Source organism: Lycium ferocissimum, chromosome 12 (assembly GCF_029784015.1).
Source record: "Lycium ferocissimum isolate CSIRO_LF1 chromosome 12, AGI_CSIRO_Lferr_CH_V1, whole genome shotgun sequence".
Classification (NCBI taxonomy): Eukaryota; Viridiplantae; Streptophyta; class Magnoliopsida; order Solanales; family Solanaceae; genus Lycium; species Lycium ferocissimum.
The window spans coordinates 4,436,151-4,454,015 of NC_081353.1; the positions used below are offsets into that span (position 1 = coordinate 4,436,151).

Below are 17,865 nucleotides of genomic sequence, written 5' to 3' on the forward strand. Positions count from 1 at the left end.
TCCGTCAATCAAGACTATGTCATCCGCGAACAACATACACCAAGGCACCTCACCTTGTATTTGTCGCGTCAATTCATCCATCACCAAGGCGAATAGAAACAAGCAAGAGCCGATCCTCGACGCAACCCCACGAACAAAGGGAAGCGGCCCGAGTCTCCTCCTACCGTCCTTACCCTCGGTCTTAGCTCCATCATACATGTCCTTTATCGCTCTAATGTACACCAAAGGTACACCTTTAGCCTCCAAGCATCTCCATTAGACTCTCTCGGGCACCTTGTCGTAGCCTTTTCTAGGTCAATGAATACCACGCAAGTCCCTCTTCCGCTCCCTATACCGCTCCACCAATCTCCTTACAATATGGATGGCTTCGTAGTCGAGCGCCCCTACACGAATCCAAACTCGGTTCTCTCGAAATAGACACACCTCTCCTCACCCTCATTTCCACCACCCTTTCCCACACTTTCAGTGTGACTTAGCAACTCGATACCTCTATAGTTGTCTTTTGAATGTCTCCCTTGTTCTTGTACACGGAATCATTGTACTCCATCTCCATTCTTCCGCATCTTCGCCGTTTTGAAAATGACATTAAACAATCCAAATACCACTCCAAGCCTACCCCGCCTACATTCTTCCAAAATTCTCCAGAATCTCATCAGTCCGGTCGCTTCTTCCCCGCGCAACCTACGAACGCTCTCCCTTAACCTCCTCAACCTTTATACTCCTACAATAACCAAAGTCGCGACGCCTATCAGAGTGCTCCAAGTCTCCCAACACAATGTCTCTGTCCGCTCCTTCGTTCAAGAGTTCATGAAAGTATGACTGCCATCTCTGTCTAATGCGGGCTTCCTGTACCAACACTTGGCCATCCTCGTCCTTGATGCACTTCACATGATCCAAGTCGCGTGCCTTCCTCTCTCTCGCCTTGGCGAGCTTAAATAACTTCTTATCCCAAAAGAGGAGTACAAGTATATATATAGGTGAGAAGGGCTCAGATGATCACAATCAAAGTTTAAGGTCAGAGAGTATCCTACAACGGTAATGGAGGATTAATGGCCAAGAATTAATGCCAATAAATAAAGGATAATAGTTAATGGCAATAGGGAATCAATTCAATTGCCATAATCAGCCATTAAGACTAGTCAATATCAAATATTTGTTACAAGATATAGACGTTAGGAATGTTAGGAATTTTCAAGGATTATTATTTTTGAGATATTCTATTCTTTTTTCAACAATCCCCCACTATCTCAAAAAGAATAATAAGGAATGGAATGAAAGAAGAAGTTTTGCTGGGTTTTCACATATGAGTACAATGCGTCGAATCTGGTGTCTCGTAGACTATGAACCAGACCTAGATAAAACAAGATTAAACTTACAGAACAATTGGTGAAGTTTAGAACTTCTATGAACCAAGATTTTTTTTTTTTTTTTTTTGATGAAGTAATAAATTGCATTAGAAAGGCATCAAGAAGATGCAGAGTTACAAAACATCTAACTGTTAGCTTCAGGACATAACTACATGAAGCTGAAACTAAGCAAAAACCTATAGAAACAGTCAAAATGTGCCACCAAGACCACTGCTAAGTCAGTGTTAGGGAGCTAACAAAATCCAAAAAGTTATCAACACTGTTTACAGGGGAATGAAAATGCCAACTAAACAGACTAAGTAGACATCCAACCTTTATAATACTTGTAGGAGTTGAAATTTCATCAAAACATCTGCTGTTCCTTTCCTTCCATATACACCAAAATATTGCTGCTGGGATCATTCTCCAGATCCTTTTGATGGTTTCGTCAACTCTCCAAAATATCCAGCTTTCATAGGCATCTTTGATGGAGTGGGGCCAGACCCATTTTTTTTTTTTAGGGCATGACCCATTGAATGCCAAACAGAGAGAAAAATAAGTGCCAAAGGGAAGCTGTTATAGGACAATGCAGAAAGAGGTGGTTGACAGATTCATTATCCTGTAGGCAAAAGAGGCAGCAGTTAACATGGATGATGCCTCTCTTTCTGTTGTCCAAGTGAAGCAACTAACTTTTAAGTCTGTTTGGTCTTCCAAACATGTTTCCAAGGCCAAGCATCAAGAATTCCATTATGAGAGCATCCCTGTGTGTAGCATTCTTTCACAGTGTACATTCCCTTCTTAGAAATCCCCCATAGGATCCTATCCTGGGAGGTATTATCCAGATTGCATACTTCCAATGCCCCTAAGAAGATGAGTAAATCATTGACTTCCCAATCCCGTAGGTTTCTTCTGAAAATTGGACTCCATGTGTTGCCGTCTCTGTATTGAGCAATGGTTGTGTCCTTATTGCTAGCTATCTGAAAAAGCCTTGGGAAGGAAGCCTTCAATGTAGTGTTCCCAAGCCATAAGTCTTTCCAAAATTTGACATTATGTCTATTGCCAGCTTTGAAGGAAACCTTCTGAGAAAATTCATCAAGTAGGCTACAAATGTGTTTCCAGACCCCAACTCCATGTGGTTCCCTGCTTCTTTTGGGGTACCAGTGGTTTTGGGCATCATATTTGGCAACAATGATGTCCTTCCAGTAACCTGCCTCAGGTTCCATAGCCATTTCATTAGTAAGCTTTTTTTAAGAAGCTTCAAATTTCTGATCCCCAAGCCTCCCTGAGATTTAGGAAGAGTCACTCTTTTCCATTTAACCAGAGAAAAATTGTGAGATTGACTGTTTCTTTCCCATAGGAATCTTCTTCTGAGGCTGTCTATCTGCTTTATGACTGAACTTGGCATAGGAAATAGAGACATAATATAGGTGGGGATGCTATCAAGGACACTTTTGATTAAAGTAAGTCTGCCACCTAAAGACAGATATTGAATTTGTCATATTGCGAGCCTCTTCTCCATTCTTTCGATAACACTGTTCCATATATCAACTGATTTGTATTTAGCACCTAATGGTAGACCCAATTAGGTAGTGGGGAGCTAAGTTACTCGGACTCTTCACTTTCGGTGCTGCACCCGTGTCGACACGACATGGGTATGAGTGTGGGAGTGGGATCCGTACCCGATCTAGTCAACCGCTTTTGGGTACTTTGACCAAAATCAACGGAGAAATTCCGGACAGATCTAATGATTTTTATAATCAAAATAAAAGTTGAGATGGACTTAAAGAAAATGGAATACCTTGTATATTGAAATTTCTATGTCACTCCTTTTCCTCTTATCTCCTTCCGGGATTCTCCTATTGATCAATATTTTCTCATCATGTTTTCCACATAATATCTCATAATTTAGGTTTTATAGTTCTATTTTTAGATATTTCAATTATTTTTAGCCGAATCCCCGCACCCGTATCCATACCTGGATCCGTATCCCCGAATCTTAGAATTTAGATCATGAAGGATCCGACCTCTAGATCCGCACCCGTATCGGACACCTGCACCCGAGTCCGAGTAACTTAGGTGGGGAGAGAGCCAATATTGCAGCTGAGGATATCTGTTAACTCTTCTAAATTGGGGACTTCATTTACTAGATAAATGTTGCTTTTTAGCATATTGATATGTAAGCCAGATATAGACTCAAAAACCATTAGAGTGATGTTGAGATTGTGAACTTGGTGACTGTCTGCTCCACAAAAAATCAAAGTATCATCTGCATAGAGCAAATGAGAGACAGTGATAACAGTGGAGGGATTCCTGCCAACCTGGAACCCCTGAATCCATTGAAGCTCTTTAGCCTTTGCCAACATTTGAGTAAGCCCCTCCATTGCCAAAATAAACAAAAAGGGAGAGAGAGGGTCTCCCTGCCTGAGGCCCTTTTCAGGAGAAAAAAAACCCCACTGGACTTCTATTAACCACTTTTCGCATTTTATTTTTTGCCCCTGACGGGGAACATATTCTGTGCATTTTCAACGTGTGTCTTCTCTCTCCTCTCTCCTCTCTTTCCTCCTTTTCTTCTCCAACGGTTAGTTTAGCAGCCCCTACCCCTCCACCCCCCCGCATGCCACCCCCCTCCCCTGGCAGCGAACCCCCATCAGGTATGCCTCCCTTTCTCCTATTCCGCCGGCGAACACCGACGGCAGGCTATTTTTCCGGCCAGATCTGTCTCTTTTCTCCTCTTTTCCTTTGCCTTTTGCTTCTTGTCTTCTCGTTTCTGCAGCCGGAAACCCCTCGTCAGTAGGTTTTCGGCCAGGTCAGCAGGTTCCGACGGTGAACAGTAACTCCTGTAGTGAACAGTACTCCGACAGTGAACAGTAACTCTGGCGGCGAACAGGTTTTTTATATTTCTTTTATTTTTATTTTTTCCACCTGGAGTTGGTACTTCTGGTGGCGCATATCAATTCTTGTGTCTTTTAGCCTTGTTAAATCTTGCCTGCCACGCATTCTTGACTCTTGACGTTACATTCTTGCCTTTATTCATCTAGCTTATAGTGCTATCTTTATTGTCGTAACAACCTGACTTGCCTGTAGTCTCGTGCTAACTATTGATTCCTGTTTGTTTTAGATAACTCTTTGAATTGCTTATATTTGCCTTAGTGGCTTTAGTGGGCGATGGTAGACTAGGGTCATGTTCTCGGTCGGGGACGGGGGCTAGGGCTAGGGGTGGTAAGTGGGTTCAGGGAGCGTCTAGGTAGAGAGTAGGGTCCTGGAACATTGGAACTTTGTCGGGGAAGTCCATAGAGCTAGTTAAGATTCTTAAGAAATATAAGATTAATATAGCTTGCGTCCCGAGAGACAAATGGGTAGGATCTAAAGCTAAGGATGTGGACGGGTATAAGTTGTGGTTCTCGGGTAAGTCGACATATAGGAATGGGGTAGGCTTTTTAGTAGATAGCGAGCTTAGGGACCAGGTCGTAGAGGTTAGGAGGGTCAATGACCGGATGATGGCGATTAGCAGGCTTGGACGAGGAGGAGAATAGGCGCTTTTGGGAGGATTTGGACGAAGTGGTGGGAGGTATACCGCCCGCCGAGAAGTTATTCATAGGAGGAGATTTCAATGGACACATCGGGTCAACCTCGGGGGGTTATGAAGATGAACATGGAGGTTTTGGCTTCGGAGTCAGGAATGGAGGTGGAGTCTTACTTCTAGATTTCGCTAAAGCTTTTGGATTGGTGGTAGCTAACTCAAGTTTCCGAAAGAGGGAAGCGACAACAGTAACCTTTCGCGGTTCGACGAGCAACGCGAATGAACTTTGCTCCTTAGAAAAGAGGATAAAGGTCTTTGTAAAGGCTGAGGTCATTTCGAGTGAGAACCTTACGACCCAGCATAAGCTTTTGGTGATGGATTTGGAGATTATAAGGAAGAAGAAAAAGAGGGTCGTGGATAATTGGCAAAGAATCAAGTGGGGAAGTTTGACTTTGTCGAGTGCCCAGGAGATGGGGGAGAAGTTGATGGCTATGGGGGCTTGGGAGAGTGGGGGGACACGAGCAGTATGTGGGATAGGACGGCGAGGGCTGGCGTGGGGAAACGACTAGAGATGTTGCAGGGTCTCGAGAGGTCGCCGTGGTAGGCATCGAGCGGATTGGTGGTGGAATGGAGAAGTCCAAGGGAAGGTGGAAGCAAAAAAGGTAGCGTACGCGAAGTTGGTAGACAGCAAAGATGATGAAGAGAAGCGGGCGAATAGGGAAAGGTATAAGATTGCGAGAAAGGAAGCGAAGTTGGCAGTTTCGGCGGCAAAAACGGCAGCTTTTAAACGCCTATATGCAGAACTAGAGGACAAAGGCGGGGATAAGAAGTTGTTCAGGCTAGCCAAGGCGAGGGAGAGAAAGGCACGAGACTTGGATCAAGTAAAGTGCGTCAAGGACGAGGATGACAAAATATTGGTGGAGGAAGCTCTCATTAGACTGAGGTGGCAGTCCTACTTCCATAAACTCTCGAATGAGAAAGGTGACAGACATTGTGTTGGGGGATTTGGAGTACTCTGAGAGGCGTCGCGATTTTGGGTATTGTAGGAGTATAAAGGTGGAGGAGGTTAAGGGTGCTGTTCGTAGGATGCGCAGGGGAAGAGCTATCGGGCTTGACGAGATCCCTGGGGAGTTTTGGAAGAGTACAGGCAGGGCAGGTTTGGAGTGGTTGACTAGGTTGTTTAATGTTATTTTTAAGACGACGAAGATTCCTGAGGAATGGAGGTGGAGTATGATGGTTCCTTTGTACGAAACAAGGGTGATATTCACGATTTGCGAAAACTATAGAGGGATTAGGCTGCCTTTCGCTTCTGTATGAAAGCGTGGGAAAGGGGTGGTGGAGATGAGGGTGAGAAGAGGCTTGTCCGTTTCGGAGAATCGGTTCGGATTCATGCGGGGCGCTCGACTACGAAGCCGTTCATCTTGTGAGGAGACTAGTGGAGCGATAGGGAGAGGAAGAAGGACTTGCACGTGGTTTTCATCGACCTAGAAAAGGCCTACGACAAAGTGCCTAGAGAGGTTTTATGGAGATCTTGGAGGAGGCTAGAGGTGTACATCGCGTACGTTAGGGCGATCAGGGACATGTGTGAGGGGGCCAAGACCGGGGGTAAGGACGGTGGGAGGTGACTCGGAGCTTCCCGGTGGAGATGGGGTTGCACCGGGGATCGACTCTTGCTTTATTTTTTATTTGCCTTCGATGGATTGTTTGACGCGACAAATCCGAGGTGAGGTGCCATGGTGTAGGTTATTCGTGGATGACATAGTATTGATCGACGAGACACGCGGCGGGTGGACGCTAGGCGGAGGTTTGGAGACAAACTGCGGGTCTAAAGGTTCAGTTGAGTAGGACCAAGACGAGGTACGCCAAGTGTAAGTTCAGTGACGTGAACAATGAGGCTGGTGTGGAAGTGACGCTTGGTACCCAGGCCGTCCAAAAGAAAGGAAGCTTCAAATATCTTGGGTCTATTATACAAGGAAATGGGGATATTGACGGTGATGTCTCACATCGTATTGGTGTAGGGTAGATGAAATGGAGGCTCGGCTTCGGAAGTCTTTGTGTGACAGAAGGTGCCGCAAAACTTAAAGGCGAGGTTCTAAAAGTGGTTGTGAGACAGACTTTGTTGTACGGGGCAGAGTGTTGGGCAGTCAAGAACTCTCAAGTCCAAAAGATGAAAGTTGCGGAAATGAGAATGTTGCGATGGATGTGTGGGCATACTAGGCGAGATAGGATTAGGAATGAAGATATCCGAGATAAGGTGGGAGTGGCATCAGTGGAGGACAAGATGCGGAAAGCGAGACTGAGATGGTTTGGGAATGTGAGGAGGAGAGACACAGATGCCCCAGTGCGGAGGTGTGAGAGGTTAGCTATGGATGGTTTCAGAAGAGGTAGAGGTAGGCTGAAGAAGTATTGGAGAGAGTTGCTTAGACAGGACATGGTGCAGTTCCAGTTTACCGAGGACATAACCTTAGATAGGAGGTTATGGAGGACTCAGATTAGGGTAGAAGGCTAGTAGGTAGTCGCAGTTTTGATATATAGTCTATTGTCATTTGATGCTTCCTACTATGTGTTGTTTCTTGTACTTCAATTATCTTATTTATCCGTGGTAGCACGCTTCCTTTTCTCGATCGCTCTATCATGACTTGTTCGCTTTCTTTAGTTTCATTTTCATTTTGCTTTGAACTCGCTTGTGCTTATCCGACCTTTTCTTATGTTTTCTCTTGAGCCGAGGGTCTTCCGGAAACAGCCTCCCTATCTTCCAAGATAGGGGTAAGGTCTGCGTACACTTTACCCTCCCCGGACCCCACATTGTGGGATTTCACTGGGTATGTTGTTGTTGTTGTTGGACTGCTGTTAACCAGCGCAGAGAATTTTACAGTTGAAATACGGAAATATATCCACTTTATCCATCTATTCCCAAACCTCATTTTTTTCAAAATATCAATTAAGTAAGCCCAATTTAATTGATCAAACGCCTTTTCTATGTCCAGCTTGCATAGAATGCTAGTTCCCCCACTTTTAAGCTTCCAATCAAGAAATTCATTGGCAATCATGGATGCGATTTGCCTATTTTTCATGAAAGCACTTTGCTGGCCAGAAACCAATTTGCTCACCACCTTTTTCAATCTTTCAGCTAGAACCTCAGCCACCAATTTGTAAACACTGCCTATCAAGTTGATAGGTCTAAAATCTCTAAGCTCTAAAGCTCCCTTCTTCTTAGGGATGAGAGCAATGAAAGCAGCATTGCAGGACCTCACCATCTGACAGTTCTGATGAAAATAGTTGAAAGCACACATCATATCATCCTTGATAAAGCTCTATGATTTCTGAAAGAAAGCCACGGCGAACCCATCCGGCCCTGGGGCTTTGTCTGGGGCAGAGGACTTAAGGGCAGCAGAAACCTCAAGTTCATTAAAGGGAATTTCTAGTTCAACTATCTCCTCATTGTTAAGAGTGGCGAGGGCCTCAAAGTCAACTGAGGGCCTCCATGTTTCTGTCTCTTTGTATAGTTTCTGGTAGTAATCCAGAATGCCTTCCTTGATCAACCCCTTTTCATCAGTTACGTTCTCCCCTATCTTCAATTTATCAATGTTGTTGCCTCTTTTGTGTGAGTTAGCCATTCTCTGAAAGAATTTTGTGTTCTTGTCACCCTCTTTCAACCATAGACATCTAGACTTTTGTCTCCAGGAGACTTCTTCCGCAATTGCTATCTGTTTCAATTCTAATTTCAGGCTTAGTTACTTCAATTTCTCATCAGGGGTGTGAGTTCTGAGCTCTGCAATCTGCTCTAGTCTCTCCAGTTCTACTAAAGCCTTGCTCCTTTGAGTTTCAATTTTGCCAAAGACGTCCCTGTTCCATCTTGTAATGTCCTTCAGGTTCCTTAGTTTTTGTGTGAACATAAAATCTGGGGTGCCCATAACTGTATAAGAGTTCCACCAATCTTTCACCATATCCATGAAACCATCAGATTGTAACCACATGTTCTCAAATTAAAAATATGAAGGTGATGCTTCCCAGTCCCCACTTTCCAGAATAATTGGCTTATGATCCGAGAACACCCTGGGCATGGCGTGTTGCTTAATGGCTTTGAATGCTTCACTCCATTCAGGGGAGATTAAAAACCTGTCAATTCTTGAGGCTTGGGGAAGCTGCTCCCCTCTTGACCGGGTGTACTGTGCTCCTTGTAGTGGAAGGTCGATTAACTCCAAATCTAGGATGATGTTTGAGAAGCCTCTCATGGCCCTGGATCTACTGGTGCAGTTGAGTCTTTCCCCTTCGAATCTACATACATTAAAATCTCCACCAATCACCCACATATCTGACCAAAGGCCCCTGATTGCTGCTAATTCATACCATAAATCAATCCTCTCAGTGTTTGAGTGAGGACCATAAACTCCAGTGAATACCCATTTGAAGTCCTCTGTTAGACTTTCCAATCTGCAAGAAAGAGAGAAGGCCCTAGCTTGAGTGTCAACACAATTCCAGACTCTTTTGTCCCACTTGATTAGGATACCTCCTTTGGTGCTAATTGCTTTGAGTTCAGCCCAAGATAGCCACCTGTTTCCCCATATTTGACTGATTAAAGAAGTGTTCCATTCCTCTATTTTGGTTTCCTGTAGACATATGATATCCAAGCCCTATTTGTGAATAAGAGATTTCAAGGTGCTTCTCTTGTTCTTATCGTTTAGTCCCTGTACATTCCATGAAAGAGTTTTGACTCTCATCTGGAATGAGCTTTGTGAGACCTGCCCCTTTTCCCACTGCCTTCCGTAAGCCCCAAGCCAATTTCTTGGGCTCTGTATCTGCTTTGTTTTTACTCTTCTTCTGTTCCCCTGTTTTCTGTTTCTGATCTTGAACTTGAAGTTTTCTTCCTCTCCTCCATTCTTAGAATAATATCAAAAATTTCATGTTCGAATCCTGAGATATTCACCCTTAATGCTTTACATGCTTTCATCATTATCAACTTTTACCACTTGGATGTTTCCACCACTGTAGGAGTGTCGATTGTGAGCATGTTTAATTTACCATCATCATACCTTGATAAAGGAAGGTAATTGTTGAGAGAATAAGAGGATAAGCCAGAATCTGTATCACTGGGTGGAATTGAGTAAGAGAGGTGCTCTGAAATCGAATTGCATGGAGAGTATGAGGGGTTGATTGGGTCTGCTTCGCCATCTGCTTCAAGAGAAGAGATTGCCCCATCAACAATATCCAAATAAATGTTGGATTCAAATTCCTCAGCAATGGGGTCGAAGAAATTAGCATCGTAGGATGTAGAAGGTTTGAAGACGCATGGGTCCAGTTTGGAGCCTCCAACTCTCTAGTAATTAAAAGACTTCTTGTTTTGGTTTCTTCTGTTTGGGCCCTTAGAATACCCTTAGAATAATAACCTTTATTTGAGCCCACTGCTGCTTTCCCTTTTAATGTTCTGCCCCTAAAAATATTTGCTTATTTATGGGCCGACCCATTTAAAACTAAAACCCCAGATCTGATTTCTTTTCTTGCAGTTGTGTGCATGTGAGCTGCGTGTGCTACTTTAATATTGTCAACACGTGGTTTAGCATGAGACACGTACTCTGTCACCTTCTGCTTCGCAGCTTTATGCAGCGGTGGATTTTGTCCAGCAGGTAAAGGCTTTGACCGGATTTCCGACATAATCGATAGATCGAAAATCCAGCCCTCGATTTCAAATTTCAAACTTGCCGGAATCTTCCTCCCGGAGTTTTGATGCTGATTCGAGCACAAAAAAAGTGTGTTCTGTGCTTTGTGTCTTCATCTAATCCAACAAAGCCACCGCAGAGCTCCCCTATTCGTTTGAAAGTTTCCGGCGTCCAAGCATTCAAAGGAACACCAAAAACTTTTATCCAAATATTTTCTAATGTGTTCTCTGATTGTGGGTTGTTGATCTCCGGTGTCCATCATGAGAGAGATAGGCGTCTCTCGCTCCAAAACCAATCTCCTGATTTAACTCGCATAGCCTCTTGCCTTGAAGGAAGCTCAAAAAGAAATTGATTGTGGTCCATGGGAATCACCTTGAAGCCAACAGTGACTTTCCATCTGTATATAAACCATTTATGAATTGTTTCTGTATTAGGGTTGTGGTGGAAAGAGTCATTGAAGGTGCCAACTAGGCTTCTAGAGAGGGGGTGAGACTCTGCCGGTGAACTCCTGTTGAGGGAATAGGGAGCTTCTGGCCAGCTTTTTATGTTAGCTGCTGCATAGTATGACTTTTTCAATGGGCCAGGGACTAGTGCTAGCTTTGAAGACATAGTCACCATCACAATAGAGGAAAGTCTCAATCCAGAGGTAATCTTTGAGAACTATAAAGTGTTAGCAGCTATACAAGCATGTGTACTAGACAAGGCATCCGGCGCTGATGGATACGCAATGACTTTCTATCATAAATTTTGGGAGTTCATCAAAGCAGAGATCGTGGGATCCCTCAATCAGTATCATCATCATTGCTGGATGGTGTGATCATGCAATGCCTCATTCGATGCTTTGATCCGTAAGAAAAAAGGGCAATGGAGGCTTAAAAGAAAGTGTATAAATTGCAGCCAAATTCCTATCAGAGAGGCTCAAGAAAATAATGGGGAAACTGATCTCAGATTAGCAATATGCATTTATAAAGAACATACAGATTACTAATACCTTATTGATTGTAAATGAATTTCTGGACTGAAAGTTGAAGGAGGAGGGAGCAAGTATCTTATGCAAGCTTGACATAGAGAAAGTCTTAGATCTATTGACTGGTCCTATTTCATATCAATTCTTAGTTAGATAGGACTTGGTGAAAGGTGGATCGAATGGATCAAGTTCAATAAATCCACTGTCAACTACTCAATACTCATCAACAGGAGGCCAGTGGGGTTTTTTCCCCCACGAAGAGGCTTTACTGGGGATAACCTTTCACCCTTTCTCTTTGATAAAGTGGACCTGGCTTAACTCAACCCCAAAAGCGAGCTCATGGAGAGAGGATTGTCCTAGACCATATAAGAAGGCCTTCCCATCCCTAAATGAACGATGTGGGACTTTACACTCCCCTACACGCCAGGACTGGACATCTGGAGCGTGGACAACATAAGATGGGGGGCCAATATCGGCAAATGAATTGGGATGGGCCTAGCTCTGATACCATGATAAAATGGACCTGGGCCTAACTCAACCCCAAAAGTTAGCTCATGTTATCAAAAATGTATTGAATGGCAGCTGAGTGCTGAAATTGCCAAACAGTGCATGTCGTCATCAGTATGTACTTGCTGAGTGCTATTAACCGGAACTTCTGTATGTTGTCTGAGGTTATTTTTCCTCATTTGTGATTTCTAGGAAAAGTAAATGCGAAGTTTGATCACATATTTGTCTGAAAGAGTATTGGTGGTTTATTTTAGAGAAATCCAATTGACGCCACTTCATGCATACCCCCTCTGTGTTTTCAACACCCTCCTATTCTCTTATGCATCAGAAAGTAAAGACTTGATCATTATTTCATTGGTGTGAGAAAAATGAAGAACTTGATTATTTAGTACTCCTGTGTCCCAATTTGCTTGTCACTTTTCACTTACTGAGGGTCAATTGGACCAATCTTTGCAGCTAAAATTATAAATACTATAATAGTATTTTGAAACAACACCTACATTTTTAAGACTATACAAAAAGTATGAGTTGCAATCCCATATCAAAATGGTTGAAGGATACACTCCAAAATTTTAGCCAATGATTGTTTTTTAAGTCTTGGAAAGCAAGAAACAGTGAACTCTTTTAATTCTATGGTACTTCCTCATATAGGTATTTCTATATTGGGGACACTGTTACACCTGAGAGAAGACAACAACTAAATATATCAACGAATTAATTATCTCTGGAGAACATGGACTATAGCTCCTTTTTATGTACTATATGTGTTTCTTTTTTGTTTGATTCTTTTAATTTATTGGAAATTTGGTATTCGCCATATCGGACATAGTAACACACTTGAAATGAAGAGAACAAATTCATAAGTTTTGATGAACTATATTGTCTCCGGAGGACACAAACAGGGCTCTTTGTTTAGCAGTTACCAGGTGCGGAACCTCTAAAATGTTCAAATCTAATATAAAGTCTGCTTCAGAGACAACCACAATGCATCATTTGCTGGTGATGGCCATCTTTGGTTGTACACAAATGTTAATCTCTTGATTATCCAAGGTGTTGTCAAAGCTTGATTTTGAACAAGGAAAACCTCTTCAGGTGGAGGAAGCAATGATCATTAAACATACTTGTGAATATCCTCAATTGTTCCAATTCATAAGTGGTACACATCAATATTATGTTTGTTTGGAGAAAAAAAGGGTCGTGTCAGGTGAATCTGTTTCTGCATCAGTGTCGTCCTAGTAATCTTTTCCTTTTCAATACAAGTCAGTAATGACCTTTGTTTTTTCTTTTACTCTAGTAAAAGGAAAATATTCCAAGTGAGAACCTCCTATCTCATTTTTCAGCTATAATGTGTGGGTGGTTGTTAGAGTGAGATGCTGAGAATTATTATGTATGTGTCCATTATACTGCAAGTCATATCTGCCAGTATTCTTTTCCCTATTTACTTCCTTAAATCATTTATTACAGGTGCTTATCTTGGACTGACTGGAAGTAGGATATCATCACCTGCTGATGCACTGTATGTTGGTTTGGGAAGTCACTATGTCCCTTCTGCGAATTTGGGTACACTGAAAGAAGCTCTTTTGGCGGCTACCTTGTATGTCTTAGCATTTCCCTCTCTTATAATATGAACCTCAAGCACCCAAATGTTGAACTTTATCAACTTTTCACAGCTATGTGACATGACCAGATCCTTGGCCTTTAGTTTTTTTTTTTTTTTTTTTGGGGGGGTGGGAGCGTATCCATACATTCAAAAATTGCTGTCATTTCATTCATCTATGTTGTTTTGTCACTTTGATCCTTCAACATTCAGAAATTCGGTTATGTTCTTTGTCCCCATGTTATTGGAAACTATTTTAGTGTATATTGCTTGTTTCTAGTGGTTCGAGTCATGCTGGAGGGGAAGTGTGGAAACACCACAGATCCTCCAAAAAGGGGGGGTGGTGTAAAAAAATAGTGGTTACTTTATGAGGCCATCTGGTGTCCTATTGCAGGTGCTGAAGATTAGTGATCCTTATTTCTTTGCATAAGTTGTTTTTTATTGTGTTAATGGTACATGACATTTAAGTGGTATGTTTTGAGTTTTAAAGATGTTCTATGAATTATTTATTTTGGAACAGCTCTCAGGATCCGGATGAAGAGATCAAAGCGCTTCTAGCAAAATACAGTACTAACCCTGATTCAGAATCCCGGTTGAAGTGTCTTTTACCCAGAATCATTTCAACATTTGGTGGTAACAAGCCACTTAAAAATGTAATAGAGGAGCTCGAAAATCATCAGCAAAGTGCTGATACTTTGGGTATGCTTTTCATTCATAAATGAATCAGATATGCTTCCCAATTTATTCAATGTGCAAATCAATACTTGTGGGGCAAGCTTTGTTTTCATTTTCATTTGTTAGTTCATCTCCATGACAGTGGCAGAATGGGCCCAGGATGCTCTGCAAGGGTTAAGAAAGGGGGCTCCCTTTTCTCTCTGCCTCACCCAGCGGTACTTTTCTAGGGTTGCATCTGTATGTGGCAAAAATGAGAATAACTTGTCGAAGGTGAGCTTCCCTGATGTTGTGCTTTTATTTTGTTCTTTTTTCTTTTACTATTTTTCTTCTTTCTGAAAAAAATCATGACCCTTTCACTTCTCATAGATCTTTGGATTTTTTTGTTTCTTTCTGATTCCCACACGCAGCTCCCCGGTGTTATGAAAACTGAATATCGCATTGCTATAAGGTCTGCTCTACGTAATGATTTTGCAGAAGGTGTTCGTGCTGTCTTAGTGGACAAGGATCAGGTTCGTTTCTTGTTTGACTCCTTTTATGCAATTATGAACTCCACGGAACTTTATCAATTCCAACGCAACTTATCCTTTTGGAGCTGATGTAACAAACGGCAGTTTCGGTCCTGAACTTAAAATGGAGGGCAAAATTCCTATTTCGAATAGTTCAAGGGCAAAATTGGTCATTTTACGTTGTTTTAGACTAACTGTTGGTAGGAAAGGTATCTTTGAGTGCAAGCCCATGATAGAGGGGATGTGTTAATGTTTAATTGTTTGTCAAGCCTGGTGGTGCATTTTCTGATAGGCTGTTCTGATAATTAAAATTGAGGAGATGAGGAGTCGTCTTCTTTAAGTACTTGATGAGAGTTCCTGATGCACTTTGTCCTTTCTTATAATGGGAATTAATTATCATATTAAACACAATCTACTGTAGTGTGAGTGATGATTTTCTAGTCTTATAGAATTAAAACCTTCACAACGAGTTTGGTTTCTGCAGAACCCAAGATGGAATCCATCCAGCTTGGAGGAAGTGAACCTCAATGAAGTGGAAGCTCTCTTTGAACCTCTCAGCCCTGAAGTTGAGTTGAATGTTTGAGGTTGGCCAGGATATCTTACGGAGTCGATCTTTCTTCCTTATCTTTGGACAAATAAGAACATATGATTTTACATGTTTTAACTTAGCATACAGAGTGTGTGAGGTTATTATAGGCCATGTTCAGATTCAGCTATTATTTGCCATTTTCGATCTATTGGAATTTTAATTGCTGGTAATACGTGTTGGAAAAATAACTCTTATATCTCAAAAATAAGTTAGACCGTATTCTTTATTCTTTACTAGACATAATTAATAGCCAATTAATGGTTGCTATTCATTTGCCATTACAATTCTTCATTATCGTTGAATAGTCATTATATGACTTGAAATTACCGTTATCACTTATTAGCTATCACATTAATCCGCAGCTAATCTTTACTCATTCTATTCGTTATGAGATTAACTAGTGAATATATCCGCGCGAAGAAATATATTTTCGTTTACAAATATTGAAAATTTAGTGGAAGAATAAGGAAAATTATAATAAAAACTATTGTAAATAAGTAAGAATAAAGGTATAATTCCTACTATACCTACATTTAGTTTATAACATTATTTCTATCAAGGTAATGAATTTTTACAATATAAATGATCAAAAAGTAAAATTAACATGGTAATAAGCATGAAGTTGTAAATTTAATGAAAAAGAAATAAATAAATATGGAGTAAAACGAAAAAGGAGAATAACACATATCATTCGTTTGTTAGGCTCGAATCTCTCTCAGGACTTCAACAGTTCAACTTGATACAAAAATAAATAAAATTAAAATTTAAAAGATTATATTAACCCCAAGGACAAATTAAAAAATAAAAAATAATCAAAATAACATGCCGATTACAAAACGAAAAATGAAAATAAAGTTATATTATAAAAATAGTACTACTCCAGTAATGACTAAAGCTACATTTCGTATTATCATTCATAAGAAAATAGCATTTTTCACCCTTTAGATCATCGTTGGAGCCACAGCATTAGTACTTTGGCTAATGAAGAACGCTAAAACGAAAAAAAGAGAATAGAATAAAGCAGGGTACAGAGGAAAATCACAAAAAAAAAAAGAAAAAAAAAAAGAAAGAGACAAATGGATTACATTCACTAAATAACATGTTGTATTCTTGTAATGATTAAACGCACAAAGACATTGAATAGAACATAAATGAGAGAGTTTTCATAAAATGCTGCAAATTTAATTATTATTCGTAAGAACATAACACGTGTTTGTTAGACTCGAACCTTTCTTAGGGACTTGATAAGGTTATTGATTTTAACTACTATGTTGCCTTGTTAGTTGTTATATGTAATATTTAATTTACATCTACCTTCAATGTCATTGCTATCGTGGGTATTTTCCTACTGCAAGCCCAAACCAGAATAATCATATATCAAGTTGAAAAGTTTAATTTTGGGATCAGTATGCTATCTAGATAAATTAGTTTACCTTGGAGCAGGAGAAAGTGAGAAACTCTTTACTTTCAAGATCATCCCTGAAATGCTTCTTTCACCCTCAAACATTTAAAATTATATCTGATAACTTATGTAACCCTAAGATTAACAGAAAAAAAAATATTCCCATAGTTTAAGCAACCATACCTTGATTAACATTATGGTTGATGGTTTTGATAGATGTTGTAAAAGTCCTAGACTTCTTAACTGAAGCATGAGTGTTTCTTCAAACTAATCTTATCACAACCTCGCCAATTGTACTTATATTTCACTACACAAAATCAATGGAGTAATTCAAACACAAGCACCTCTGCGAAAATACAATTGAATAAATTCATTTTTTATGTTGAGCATCTTTCCTTTAAAATATCTTAAAAAAACAAAGAAAGTTTTTAAGACAACAATCTTGAACTTGTTGATACAATAATTGCAGATCTCTTTGCCAAACAACGGTCTTCTTCACAACAAAAAATGGTGACTAAGAAATATGAAAAAGAAGAAAAATATACAAGTAGAAAGATATATAACAAAACCGTAAAGATGTTAATTTGACGATCGTTTTTACGTACATTGTCAAGTAGCATTCATGAAATCCTTCTTGCTCTCCATTTTCTAATGAAATCGTTGTTACTGGGTCTTGACTCTTGAGAATTTTGTTGGATGCAATAGCTGAGACCCAACAATTCCATAAATTATGTAGCCTTCCTCCATAACTTGCACAAACTCTTCTTCTCCATGATCTCTACCAAACGTTTCATGAATTTAATAGAATTAAAAGCTTTATGTTTTAATTAATATATGTCGTTTCTTTTCTTCATACTTATCATTTTAGTTATGCATATTAGAAGCGCCGAGTCTGTTACTAATTTTAATTTTGTCATTGCACTCTTTTCACGTAGTACATATCAATTAATTATGCATATTAGAAGTGCTGAGTTGGGTACTATTTTTAATTCTGCCATTGCACTCTTTTCACGTAGAAAAGTACGTTACATTATAAGAGTGGCAAGCTCCTGTCATATTAAATTTAGTACGTCATTTCAGTTGTCCATTATTAAACCCA

General features: G+C 40.6%; 1 protein-coding gene across 1 annotated transcript in view; it reads left to right on the forward strand.

Annotated features, from left to right (window-relative positions):
- LOC132038931 (3-hydroxyisobutyryl-CoA hydrolase-like protein 3, mitochondrial) overlaps window positions 1-15,534 on the forward strand; it is a 29,948-nt gene extending 14,414 nt beyond the window's left edge. The window contains exons 6-10 of the mRNA XM_059429426.1: window positions 13,462-13,591; window positions 14,115-14,293; window positions 14,412-14,539; window positions 14,677-14,778; window positions 15,260-15,534. Coding sequence (XP_059285409.1) covers window positions 13,462-13,591; window positions 14,115-14,293; window positions 14,412-14,539; window positions 14,677-14,778; window positions 15,260-15,358 — 638 coding nt within the window. The 3' untranslated portion in view covers window positions 15,359-15,534. The remainder of the gene's footprint in view (window positions 1-13,461; window positions 13,592-14,114; window positions 14,294-14,411; window positions 14,540-14,676; window positions 14,779-15,259) is intronic.
- Window positions 15,535-17,865: the final 2,331 nt, after the last annotated feature.